Source organism: Lolium rigidum, chromosome 2 (assembly GCF_022539505.1).
Source record: "Lolium rigidum isolate FL_2022 chromosome 2, APGP_CSIRO_Lrig_0.1, whole genome shotgun sequence".
Lineage (NCBI taxonomy): Eukaryota > Viridiplantae > Streptophyta > Magnoliopsida > Poales > Poaceae > Lolium > Lolium rigidum.
In genome coordinates, this window is record NC_061509.1 from 249,737,992 (window position 1) to 249,751,749 (window position 13,758).

Below are 13,758 nucleotides of genomic sequence, written 5' to 3' on the forward strand. Positions count from 1 at the left end.
CAATAAGGGAACGATGACAACGCCACTACTGCCCAGACTAGTCCTAGGGTTTCCCCGGTACCCGGAAGGGATTGGGGAGGGATACATCTGACGCCCTTCAGGAAGGAAGACGGCACCCGCAGGCGTCGCCGTGTCGGAGTCGGACATGCCGACAAGGATTTCTCCCGACCACCAAACCCACCACCCTGAACGCTCCGACGTGCTCTACCAAACATGCCTCCCTATGCAGTCGACACTTGACTTGTGAGCAAGACTCTTCCCGTGAGGAAAACGACTCGCTCACCCCCTCCCCTGCGGGCAATGGGCGAACCCTAGCGCCGCCACCCCCAGTCCTCCTCCCTCTTCCCCCGGCCGTCGCCGCCGGCGTGGGCCACCGGGCGTTGCTCGCGCGGTGCCGGCGGCGGCGGGGCTGACTCTTCCCGCGGCGGGGCAGGGGCACGGGGGCTCCTTGGCGGCTCGGCTAGCGGTGGTCCGGCGCGGCGGCGTGAGACCCGCGCGTCGGGTGGGAGGAAGGACGGTGGCGCAGTACGCGCCGCCGGCATCGCCACCCCCCCCCCCCCCCCCCCCCCCCCCCACTCTGGCCGCCCCTCCGTCCGCCACTGGGAATCACGCGTCGGGTGGGAGGAGAGACAAGTCAAGTGTCGACTGCACAGGGAAGCGAACTGGGAATCACGCACCAATATCAACATGTGCTGAAAATAGTGCCCCAGTAAGTAAGAATGGTATAGAAGACCATGTCTATTGTGTTGCTATTTGTGATCTGTTTTTCAACTATCTACAATTGGATCAAATGCAGAAAGCAAAAAAAAAAAAAATTTACTTTTCTAGCACAATTTTCTTGTAAAAAGAAATCTACCCTATTTTTAGCAAACAAATGTGTTATGGCGAAGAATACCAGCTACAACCGAGTTCGGTTTACAATCTTCAGCCCCCAGCTGACGTCCTCGCAGTGCTTCACGTAAGGCACCACCTTGCCCAGGTCAGTATCCCTCTTCGCCTTGCAGTCGTAGAAGGGAGCCTGGTGGAAGCACGGCTCGATGGACATGGCGCGGCCACACACGGGGTCCGGCACGACGTGGTTCACCGACCTGTACATGATCCACGGTGTCAGTCCGGCGAGGCCCTGCGCGGCATAGCCAAAAGTGGAGAAGCCGCTGGTGATCAGCTCGTCGCTCATGCTCAGCAGGTAGATCTCGGCCAGTGCCTTCATGTTGTGCTTCCTGTTCCTCGACTTCTGGTACTCCTCATGGCTCGGTTGGTAAACTTTGACGGTGGTGCCATCGACAGTCCGGTGCTTGCTGTACCTTTTCCGGATCTCATCACTGTACCAGGAGCTCAAGGAAGTTGCAAGAACGGCAACTGTCCTGTTATTCCCAGCCGTAGTCGCTGCTTTATCAGTCCCAGCAATTTCTGGCAGCAGCTTTTCATTCTGGGAACATGATAGGATCTGTTCTAAAATGTGTGGAAATGGGCCATTTCTTTGCAAGATGCCCTTTTTCTCATATACTCTGATCTGAATTCCCACTATCTTATCAGCTTTAGCAAGGTAGGTCCTGTAGTACTTTATCACTGAATACCAAATGTCGTTTGTCGGATGAAAAAGATAGCGCCCCAAGTGATGGAAAACAGTGTCTTTCTCAGGAAATAGCTTGCTGAGCTCCTCATGGTAACTTGGAATAAGGAACAGCGATGGAACAAAGTACATATCAGTTCGTATGATCAGCCACGGAACACCTTTTAGGAACTGCTGGTCGTCCTCACAGTAGAAAAGCTTGTCATGGAAACCGTAGTTACCATCAAGGTGGAGGTACACATAGGGAGGCTTAGCACTGGCTAAAGACCGATACATGTTGCCACTGATAACATTATTCTGCAACATGCTGCCATAGCTCTCAGGACTACCCAGAGTAAACTCATCATAGCTCAGAGGGAAATCAGAAGGAATTAACCATGAAGTTCCAGGGAAAGGCTCGCAGAAAATGTCACCAATCTCCTTGTAACGATCCACAAGCAAAATCCGGTCTGTCAGAAGCGCGTACAGGAACGCTGAAGTTATCTCAAGCATCCGGTTCCCTAACCCAGCATGGATTATCAGGAAGACATAGTTGCAATCCTTTGTACTGTTGATGCTCTGACCGGACCTTATCTGTTCTGCAGCACTGCGGTATGATTTGGTGCCTGGGCCACATTTCTTCTGTAGTGCTTCTTGTCTCCTTAACCTTTCTATGAGGTATGGAGAAGGTATTCTTTCAGACTTGTGATAACGTGCAAATTGGTACCTGCTGCGACAGGATCTTTCATCAAATCCCTCAATCAGAAGGCCACCAAGAAGTCTGTCATACTCAATTTGTGCTGATGGAGATAGATCATCAAACACACCATCCTTTATATCTGAAGAACATCGGATGTTTTAAGTCATTTGTAAGAAAACAAAAGAGGACAAGACTAAAAGTACAGGTTTGGTTTGCTGCTGCATCTTGTACTAGTTTATCAAGATAGTGTACTTAAAAAATTAGTTATGGTTAATCAGTTGAATATGATTTTTTAAACCGGGATTATGATATTTTCCATTACCGTCCTTCCATAACATAAACTATCATTTGATTTACTGGAAAGGTTTGGGACTTGAAAATCTGACACCATGAAGGGTGCACTAAAAGTTGTATGTCTTGAATAAGGCAGTAATATAATATTATAACAATAATATTATAACAAGGTGGGCTGTACCGGAAACGGACTTTTGGCTCTCGGGTGCCACACACCTCCATACACCCAAAAAATTGTAGTAATTTTAAAAAGTCAAAAAAAAGATTGAATCTTCCTGGAAACCAAGGATGATCAAGATTGTACTCGTAAAAAAATGTTTGGAAAAGAAATGATTCCCATGGTCTTCAGGGCAAAAAAAAAATTTATGACGAATATAAATTGAATAGTGTCATCTGGCGTTTCGAGTTTTTTTTTACCCAGGATAAAATGAAATTTTCTTGGGAATATTTTTTATACAAGTACAATACCTGATCATCTTTGATTTCAAAAAAAAAAATCGAATTTTGTTAACCTTTTTTATTTTTTTTATTTTTCCAAATATGGGGGTGTGTGGCACCCAAGAGCCACTCTGCATTTCTCGGGCTGTACCCAAACATAATGCAAGGAAAGAGTGACTATTCAACGGACAATACTAAACAATGCAACAAAGATAATCATAGCAACTTCGAGCAAAAAACAATATTCATTAGTATTTCGAGTTTTTAGATAGTTGCTTGTTCTTTCTCATTAAAATTGCTTGCAACTTCTAAGAGGTCATGTAGCCCATTTAGAGTACAATTCAGGCTGCCCTTTGTGCACTTGAATGGACATGAAGATGGAAAGAAGTAGTTCTTTCCTGTGTACTCATGCAGTAGGTGAGGTCCTTGCCGAAAAAATGCAGTAGGCGAGGTTTTAATTGGAGTAGAGTCTAAAATTAGTAACTGGACATAGACCTGTTCCAGCAAGATCTCCCTCATAGATCTTGTTTCTGATCCCTTAAATGGGCTTATATCAACAAGTGTCAATGGTTTCTTGTATACCCTCTGCATATGCATGCATTTCGCCAGCAGAAATGCGAACAATGATATCCAAAACACTAGCAAAAGAACAAATACAGATAAAATATGTTTCCTAGCTTTGCTAAAAACAGTAAAGCAGATCAAAATTTTAAGCTTTTTTTAAGAAGTTTGAACTTAACACTTAGAAGGTTGTAGTGGATAAATCCAGACAGTACATTGTTGAAGTTTTGCAATTCAAATTTTTTGCATGTGCAATCTAAACCAGCTTAACCTTTCCTTGAGTAGAAATACTTGCTATAATAATTTCACATATGCTATCATCGAGATAAAAAATATAGTTTCATGTATGTCACAATTTCAAACATAGACAGTAGTTGGCCCTAGGTTTCTACACGGGCTAACACATTCAACATTTGTACATATTAGTTTGTCACGTGCACGTACAATACAACATATTTTTAACTTTAGAGCAATCAAAGTGTGTTGTTGCACATATGTATCAACATGTGTTGTCATGTGAACAGATTCATTTAACTCTTTACACATGATGTCCGATATATGCTACAAATATAAATCGGTATACTTCAATATATAAATATTTTCCAAGAAAACCTTTTTGTTTATGATAATATTTGAACACACGAGATATTACTTCCTATTTAGTTGTCGTGGGTGACCTAATACGTCGTAACCATGCTTGATCTAGACCATTGCATAAAAAAGAAATAGGCGGCTCAAAGCGGTTTCAGAGGGTCTTATGGAAGTATCATTTGCTTTGGCAAGCTTTTTGACAGGGCAGGCTAAAGTAAGCTAGCATACTTGATTGTAGCTGCACGGCTACAATTTTATTGGCTCAACATTACATTTGAATATTTAAGTACCTTGACTAATTCTATCTTATCCACCATTGCGTCACGAGAACTAACTCTATGTTCATTTGACGAATAAGGACCTGGAATTTATGTGTGCATGTTTGGTTAGATATGTATCAAGAACATGAAGTCTCGAACCGTAGCATATTCCCTATGTTCCTTTATTCATCATCATCATCTCTCTGAGAAAGCAGCGTGGCATGAGGAGATACTCTCTAGTGGGCATCTACCATCCTCGGTGAGATACTCTCCAGTGGGCATCTACTATCCTCGGTGCAAAACAGTACATACGACTGGCACATGTATAATCTTTTTTACTTTTTGAGAGGAATTTTAATCTAATTTTGTACATGCCGAGCATGCAGAACTTTGTCGCGGCGAATTCGCATAATGATAAATTGATAATGTCTAGATGAAGCTATTTTCAGCAATAATTCTACATGGTTGCCTAATTAAACAACTCTTGTTGCTTCGAGTTTGAAACAGACCAATTAAACTAACCCCGATCGACGGCCTAATTAAGCTGCCTGTGTGAGAAACATTGCAAGTTGCTGACAGGTGAGCCACAATACTCGCAGTGAAATTGGGATAGGCTTGAATCGTAGTATGGTAGCAGTATACTAGTACAGTTCGTAACTGATGCCTAGCCACATCTACAGCTCTACACTTGTACTATACGCTACAGCAACAAGATAAACCGGCACAAAATGAAAGGCCAGGAGCTCACGGCTATATAGAGAGATAGATGCAAAAATGGCATACGTCTAAAGTAAGTAGTACCTCGGTTAGCCTCCGGCGGGAGATCGGCCGCGAAGAGCCACGCCGGCGCGGGGCCGGCCTGCCATCGCTGCAGCAGCAGCACGGGCGGGACCAGCAGGAAGCACACCGCCAGCGCGGCCCGGAACCCACCGGGTGGCGACTTCTCCCCGGCCGTCCTCTGCCTCTCCAGCCGCTTCCGCAGCGGCGCTCGTGCCCCCTCGCCGGTGGCGCTGCCCCTCTCCATGAGCTTAGGTAGCTAGGCTGGCCATCTACCCCCACATGGCACGAGCGCACCTCCCTGATCTCTTTCTTTAATTTTTGGGAGAGGGACGCCGAGCAGCAGGTCGATCCCCGGCCATCGACGCAAGTTGCAGGAGCGTAGCTGGCTTGCGGGAAGCTGGATAGCGAGTGGAGCTACCACTCAGAGCCGTAGGCCATCGAGTGTCTGAATTTGTTCTCTTCTTTTTTTTCCTTCTTCTTCCCTCTGTCCCACCAACTGCCTCGGCGCCGCCCACGTTATTCTTCCGTTGCCGGCGTGGTGCCGCGGTTGTCCGCGAGCTGGGGGAGATAGAGGGGGAAATTACCCTATTATTGCCACCGCAACAAGCTCAAAATGGGATTGTTGATTCTATCTAAATCGAGAAAGAAATGGTTCAAGCAACCCAACTAGTACCCAGTGTAACTGGAAATAGCGCACTAACCTACTTTGGGGAGTACGATGGCTAAATTGGGGCAAATCAGACAAAGATATAGTAAAGGCGATACGAACAATGCGCAGATATCCCCGAGGTCATCAAGCCAGATGGCTTTGCCTAGTTTTGAGCTTCGAGGCCAACACAATGCGCTGTCTTTTGCCAATAAATGAAAAGAAAAGAAAAACGCTAATTTTGTCTGATCGACATCCATCCAAAAAACTGTGGCCGCCGGCGAATGCTCACAGCACAGAGGAAACTGCCGCAAGGCCGGCAATGCTCGCTCGGATCTTCTGCGGCTAACTCGTCCGATTTACTCTACCGCTGGCTAACTATCATCGTTAAGACAAGAAGAGTATTTAATGATCCACTTGTCCTATGACGGACGCCATGGCGACCGGCTTCCGATTGGGATTAGACCGAGCCGCTCCGAATAAAATAAGCGGCAGAAAGAAGCGACGGGAGGGGAATCTGCTTTGCAGACATGTTCGTCCTCTAAGAGCAATTCCAATAGTGTAGCCAGCTGTTGGCTATAAGCCAAGTGCCATGTCATTTATAGCCAACTTAGAGTCAACACATACAATAGTGAGTTATAAAAATGTAGTACTTTATCAATGTATGACCCACCTTTCACTCTCACAAAGTCGTCTAGGAAGACGCGTCTAGAAGTCTTGCTCTGCATAAGAAGCTCACTCTCCTTCTCTCTCCTCCTCTCTCTAATCCAACTAAGCAATAATATACTATTTTAATCCTTATAGCCAGCTGACTGGGACTTACTGTACTTGCTCTAATCGTGTGTGCTCCGAGGATTCTCTCATATCATTTCCTGCTTTACCTGGCGCTTGTCTCGATCAATATGGAGCTTGGAATCGTTTCTTTCGATCGGAATCACAAGTACATATGCGCGTGTGCGTGTGGCCGGATGAGCAGAGGAATCGGTACCTTGGTCGTCGTCGTCCTCCATCGGGGGGTCGACGTCGAAGACCCAGTCCGGCGAGGAGGATGTCCGCCACCGCTGCAGGAGCAGGACGATGGCCGGGAGCGTCAGCAGGCAGAGCACCAGCCCGGCGCGCACGCAGCTGCGCCGGTGCCTGCCTCGCCCCGCCTCCTGCTGCTCTCCGGCGTGGCCGTGGGCGTGAAGCTCCAGGCCACCGCGCAGGGGCAGCTTCTCCTCGTGGCCGCCAGCCTCCACGACGGCGCCACTGCTCCAGCGCCTGCTGCTCGGCTTCTCCATGGTCGAGCTCGAGCTGTCTCTAGCTCAGCTGCGCGTCGGTCTCATGCGACAGCTCCCCGGCCTGGTTTACTCTTTGTCTGTGCTCGCTCGGAGCAAGCGAGAGTGGTCAAAGTTGGACGGCCGCGTCCGCGTGCGCTGCCTGCAACTTGCGAGGAGAGGCTGGCTTTATCGGTGTGCGCTTGTGCGTGGTAGACGGAGCCTATAATCTACGTAGTGGGTAGGCAACTTCACATTCCTAAATTCTTCTTCTTCCGTTAAGGGGTTCACTCATTTTGGACGCTTGAAATATCCGCACATGACCGTTTGTTTCATCTCGCAGACGTGAAAAGTCATTTTTGTCCACGTGTTTGTTTGCGTCTGTGTTAGGGTACTAGATCATATCCTCGCGTCACGCACAGGCACTAGATCATAGTATCGAGTTTATCTGGATGAATCCAGTACAGGAGGAAGAGAAGAGGAGGTACAGACGGAGGGGATGAGCAACGCTCAGTACAATAATCAACGATGACGTGATTCCTTTTCCTAACGCCTATTTGTCTCGTGCCGTGACCTCGGAGTTGTTGGGCTGGGCCTTCTCGGTGACGGGCCGTGCTTGGCGGGCTAAGGCCCGTCTTTGGTCGCGACGACGGCGCCATGTCTTGATGGGTGGTGTCGTAGCACTCCCCTCCCCTTGAAAAGTTGGTTGTCCCCAAGCAGCTGCACCAGGATAGCGACGACGGAGCTCCGTTTCAGGTTCCAGGTTGCCAGTGATGCCGGTAGTCCATTCCATGTGACGTGGACTTGGTTGGTGAATCCGCGGCCGCGTTTGATCATGCGTCGCCCGAGCACCTCACTGGGATAGACTGAGATCGAATCATCATTAATAGAAAGGAATGCTAAGTTAGAATCATGAACCTGATTAGGAGGAACTGCCAGCTTCAGTTGCGAAACGTGCAGGACAGGATGTATCTTGGCGCCAATGGGTAATTTAAGTTTGTATGCCACCTTCCCAATGCGTGCCAGAATTTTATACGGGCCAAAGTACTTGAACGCCAGCTTTTGATTTGGTCGACGAGCCATTGATGTCTGAATATAAGGCTGGAGTTTCATGTACACCTTGTCCCCGACTTGAAACTCACGTTCACTGCGTTTTTTATCTTCCTGGTGCTTCATTCTTTGCTGGGCTCGCAGCAGATGCTGCTGAATAACAGCAGTGAGTTCTTTTCTGTGCTCCAACCAAGCTGCCAGCTCTGGTGGAGTGTCAGACTGCAAGTTGCTAATGCCCAGGTGCCTAGGCTGGTAGCCGTACAGTATCTGAAAAGGGGTCTTACCGAGAGCCGAATGAAAATTGGTGTTGTACCAATGTTCAGCTAAGGGAAGCCACTTGGCCCATTTCTTTGGTGTAGCATGAACTGCACATCTCAGATAAGTTTCCAGGCATTGATTAAGGGTGTGTTCGGTTTGGGAATTAGGTGGAATGGAATGGAACCATTCCATTCCACTGTCACGGAACCGTTCCATCCCTGTGTTCGGTTTGGACAAAAAAATTGTCACGGAACGGTTCCATCCCTGTGTTCGGTTTTGGAATGGGATGAGAATGGAATGGAATGGGTGAGATTAGTCACCCGATTAATTATTCTAAACTCGATTAATTATTTGCTAAACTTGATTAGTACTGCTAAACTTGATTAATTATTGCTAATCTTGATTAATTATTCCTAATCTTGATTAATTATAATTAATCTTGATTAATTATAATTAATCTTGATTAATTATTGCTAAACTTGATTAAATTAGAGTTAATCGCCCAGCATTACTGTGCCGTTCCACCTCGTCCGGCCGAATCGGCCGGACCGGTCGGTTCCGCATATTGAGGGAATATTCCCTTTTCTGGAACCATTCCATTCCACTCCATTCCAGAAAAGAACACAAGAATGTGTTCTGGGAATGGAACCGTTCCATTCCATTCCTCCCGGTTCCAAAACCGAACACATCCTAAGCTTTTCTGTTTGTCCATCTGTTTGAGGATGGTTGGCTGAGCTCATGTTCATCTTGGTGTCAGAGCGCTTGAACAATGCTTGCCAAATCTTGCTTGTGAAGACGGGATCTCGATCAGAAATAATAACTGAGGGAAGCCCATGTAACTTGTATACTGTGTCCACAAACTTTTGTGCAACAGTCATAGCAGAGTAGGGGTGTGTAAGAGGTATGAAGTGGCCATACTTAGTGAATTTGTCAATGACAACTAGAATACAGTTGTAGGAACCTGACTTGGGCAGTCCATCGATAAAGTCCATGCTAATGATGCTCCAGGCTTCGTTGGGATGGGTAATGGATCCAAAAGACCGGGTAAACGGACATGCTCGACTTTGCTTGCCGACAAATTTGGCACCGTCGAACATAAGTTTTTATATGCTGTTTCATGTTAGGCCAGGCAAACAAAGCTTTGATTCGCTGGTAGGTTCCAAGAAAACCAGAATGCCCACCAACACCACTGGAATGCAAGGATAGAAGAATCGCCTGGTGTGCTTCACTATTGTTACCAATCCATACACGATCCTTGTACCTAATGAGGCCATTGCACAAAGCATATCCTTGTGAGTTAGGGCTGTGTAAGCTCAACTCCCGGAGAAGCAATTGAGCTTTTGCATCCTTGAGGTAGCCTCGCTACAATAATTTCCAGCCATCCGGGACGAGCCAACGAAATGTTGTATAGCTCATTAGCAGCTGGATTGCGAGAGAGAGCATCAGCTGCAGTATTGTCCTTTCCTTTTCTGTATACAAGCTTGTATTGTAACCCCATAAGTTTGACAAAAACTTTCTGTTGCATGTCTGTTGTTATCTTTTGATCAGCCAAATGGACCAGACTGCGGTGATCTGTAACAATGGTGAAGGGTGCATGTTGCAAGTACTGGCGCCACTTGTCCACAGCCAACAATATAGCTAGACACTCCTTTTCACAAGTGGAGAGGGTCTGAGCTATCTGTCCCAGGGCTTTGCTGAGATAAGCTACTGGATGGCCTGCCTGCATGAGAACTGCTCCTACTCCACGCTTAGATGCATCAGTTTCAATAGTAAAAGGAATGGAAAAATTGGGCAACGCAAGAACTGGTGCTTCCAACATTTTCTCGCTTTAACCGCTCAAAAGCTTGTTGCTCTGTTTGAGTCCAGCGAAACACTGTGTCTTTTTTGAGCAAATCTGACAGTGTACGGCTGATGAGACTATAGTGCTGAATGAATTTTCTGTAGTAACCAGTGAGACCTAGAATTCCCCTTACTTTCTTGACATTAGTGGGAACTGGCCAATCTTGGACAGCTTTGATTTTACTTGGGTCTGTGGCCACCCCTTCCTTGCTGATGATATGTCCCAAATACTCTAGTTGCTGCTGGGCAAACATACATTTGCTTCGTTTGATGGAGAGCTGGTTCTCGCTGCAAGTATGTGAAGAACTTGTCGCAGTTGAACTAAATGCTCACTCATAGATGGGCTATATATGAGTATGTCATCCATAAACACGAGCACACACTTGCGCATGAGGTCGGCAAATAAGGAATTCATGGCATTTTGGAAAGTGGCCGGAGCATTTGTGAGCCCAAAGGGCATCACCTTGAATTCAAACAAGCCTTGATGAGTTTTGAATGCTCGTTTTGTGCCGATCAGCCGGGTTGAGGCGAATCTCGATGGTATCCAGACCTTAGATCCAACTTAGTGAACCATTGTGCCCCAGCAAGCTCATCCAGAAGCTCGTCCACCACTGGCATAGGATACTTGTTCTTGATAGTGATGCTGTTGAGTGCTCGGAAATCAATGCAGAACCGCCAAGTGCCATCCTTCTTGCGGACCAACAAAACACGAGAAGCAAATGGGCTCGAGCTTTCTTGAATAATGCCCCTTGCAATCATTTCAGCCACTTGTTTTTCAATTTCATTTTTCTGGTGAGGGGCATATCTATAAGGCTTGACGTTTACTGGTTTGGTGCCGGGTAACAGAGGAATATGATGGTCAAATTTGCGATGAGGTGGTAGAGTTTTTGGATCATGAAAGAGCGTGTCATACTCCTGCAGCACTGCCTGAACCTCCTCTGGAATTTGTTGTTTAGTCTCCTCCTGTGTTTCTGCCATATGCTGTAACTCCAGGATTTGACAAACTTCCCCACTGTGAATTAGACCATGCAAACTTGCTACAGATATCAGAGTGCAACTGTCCATATTGTTCTGCACTCCACGGAGAGTGGTTCTCTTGCCCTCATGTTTGAAACGCATTGTCTTCTTCTTCCAGTTTACCCACATCTTGCCATCATTTTGGCTCTCAAGCCAATCCATTCCTAAGATCACATCATATGAAGTGAGGGGCAGTACCTTCAGGTCAGTGACGAACTGATGCCCTTGTGTGTGCCAAGTGACTGCTGGTAACATTGTTGTGCAGGCTAACTTCCCGCCACCTGCTACCTGTACCTTGGCTGGAGGAATATTTTCAGCTTTGTATTGCAGACGTTCAGCTAACTGCTGACTGATGAATGTGCTCGAGCTCCCAGATGAGAGCAGTAAACTTGCCAATTTGACCTTGCAAACGCATGCTGCGTTTGCTTGTTGTTCCCGACATAGCTTGCACTGAAATTTTCATCGTTTCTTCAGTGTCTGAATTGTCAGTCTCAGATTCAGAGGTGTCAGTGTTCGTGTCAACTGGAGTGGGGTCTTCAATCTGCAGAGACTCCAATATTTCTTCGAGAACTTTAAGCTGCACTTGGTCAGGACATTTGTGTGTCGGCCCATACTTTCCACCACACTTGAAGCATTCACCCTTGGCCCTTCGTTGAGCTCGAAGAGAATCAAAGCGAGAGGGAGGTTGTTGTGGTTTAGCATCACTCTTCTTTTCCTCTGGAGGTGCCCCAAGGAGACCAGGTAACGGAGCATGCTGTTTGAATTTGAATTTCATGGCCTCTTTTTGACTGAATTTGGTGCTTGCTAGATGAGTATCTTCTACCAACATTGCCTCCTGCGTTTGAGCCATAGAATACGCCAGATCAACTGTTCCAGGATTATGTAATTTTATAGCTCTACGGATGTCAGACTTGAGTCCCAAAATGAATCTTCTAACAAAGAAGGTCTCATCATAAGCATGGTTGTAAAGCAGGATTTTATGCATGAGTTCCTCGAATTTATGAGCATAGTCATCTACACTACCACTTTGCCTATGAGCAAAAAATATGTCCATGCTTTTACCATATTTGTCTCTATTGAATTTACTGAAAACGCCTACACACAGAGCTGCCCAACTATCAATGATATGCAACGCCTCATAGGTTTGAAGCCATAATGCGGCATTCCCTTTAAAATGCATGGTAGCAAAATCAACCCACAATTTGGACTCTATGTTATACAGTTTAAAGTATTTTTCAGCACTCTTTTTCCACCATTTGGGGTTTTCCCCATCAAACTTAGGGAAGTCTGATTTGGGCAACCGAGAACCAAAATTGTTGCGACCATGGTGGTGTATATCCTTTGTGTATTCACTATCAAATATGTCATGCTCCTCTATATCACTATCAAAAATTTCCTGATCATAGGTTACAGATCGCTCACCCTTTACCAGGGCGCGACTGGAGGTTTGATCCTCTCCAGTACCAACACCCTGGGTTCGATGTGACGAGCGGCGCCCGCTGGGCTGTTCATGCATCGAGAGCTTGGCCGCGGTTGCCTCCACGGATGTTAACCGCGTCGCCACACGCTCCATTGACTGGCGCAAATCAGCTACCGAGCGATCCAGTGCCGTGTTGGCGGAGATCACCCGCTCAAGCGTCATCTCCATCTTCGACGCCGTCCTCGTGCCCTCCTGCTGCGCGAGAGTCGGCTTCTCCAGGGAGGAGTTGATCTTGGAGATGCGCTCGGCGTTGACTTGTCCCACCTCCGCTGTGGCCTTGTTGGCCTCCGCCGCGGCCGCCAGCAGGTTGCGGAGATCCGCCATGGACACCTCCGCCATCTCGACTCGCTGCGTGAGAGTAGGTCGACCGGATCTCGCCGTCGCGCCTGGCTATCCTCCCGTCGAACCGATCTAGGGTACACCAGCGGTGTTTTGCGCGAATTCGAGGTGGATCCGCACCCTTCGACAGGATTTTACCGACGGAAATCAGCGATTTCGCGACTGGGAAGACGAATTCCGGGATCGAAACGACTACTGATACCACATGTTAGGGTACTAGATCATATCCTCGCGTCACGCACAGGCACTAGATCATAGTATCGAGTTTATCTGGATGAATCCAGTACAGGAGGAAGAGAAGAGGAGGTACAGACGGAGGGGATGAGCAACGCTCGTACAATAATCAACGATGACGTGATTCCTTTTCCTAACGCCTATTTGTCTCGTGCCGTGACCTCGGAGTTGTTGGGCTGGGCCTTCTCGGTGACGGGCCGTGCTTGGCGGGCTAAGGCCCGTCTTTGGTCGCGACGACGGCGCCATGTCTTGATGGGTGGTGTCGTAGCAGTCTGGGTGTCTCCAGAAACCTAACGCATATAATTATTCCTTTTTTTGTTCTCCTTTTTATTTAAACATCACCACTACTAATAAAAGACACAGGGAGTCCCATCCAAACGATCTACACCGTTCAAAACACTGGATCTAACGTCTAATGTCCTCCCAATGATGTGTTGTTGGGCTCTGTTGTTTGAATTCAGAC

The 13,758-nt window shown here is 47.1% G+C and overlaps 1 protein-coding gene across 1 annotated transcript; it reads right to left on the reverse strand.

Moving 5' to 3' along the window:
* Nucleotides 1–714: 714 nt before the first annotated feature.
* LOC124693249 (galactoside 2-alpha-L-fucosyltransferase-like) lies at nucleotides 715–7,254 on the reverse strand. Its single transcript, XM_047226721.1, has 2 exons — nucleotides 6,811–7,254; nucleotides 715–2,391 (listed from the first exon to the last, which is right to left on the reverse strand). The coding sequence occupies exons 1-2, from the start codon at nucleotides 7,100–7,102 to the stop codon at nucleotides 899–901; spliced, it is 1,785 nt and encodes a 594-aa protein (XP_047082677.1). The 5' UTR covers nucleotides 7,103–7,254; the 3' UTR covers nucleotides 715–898.
* Nucleotides 7,255–13,758: the final 6,504 nt, after the last annotated feature.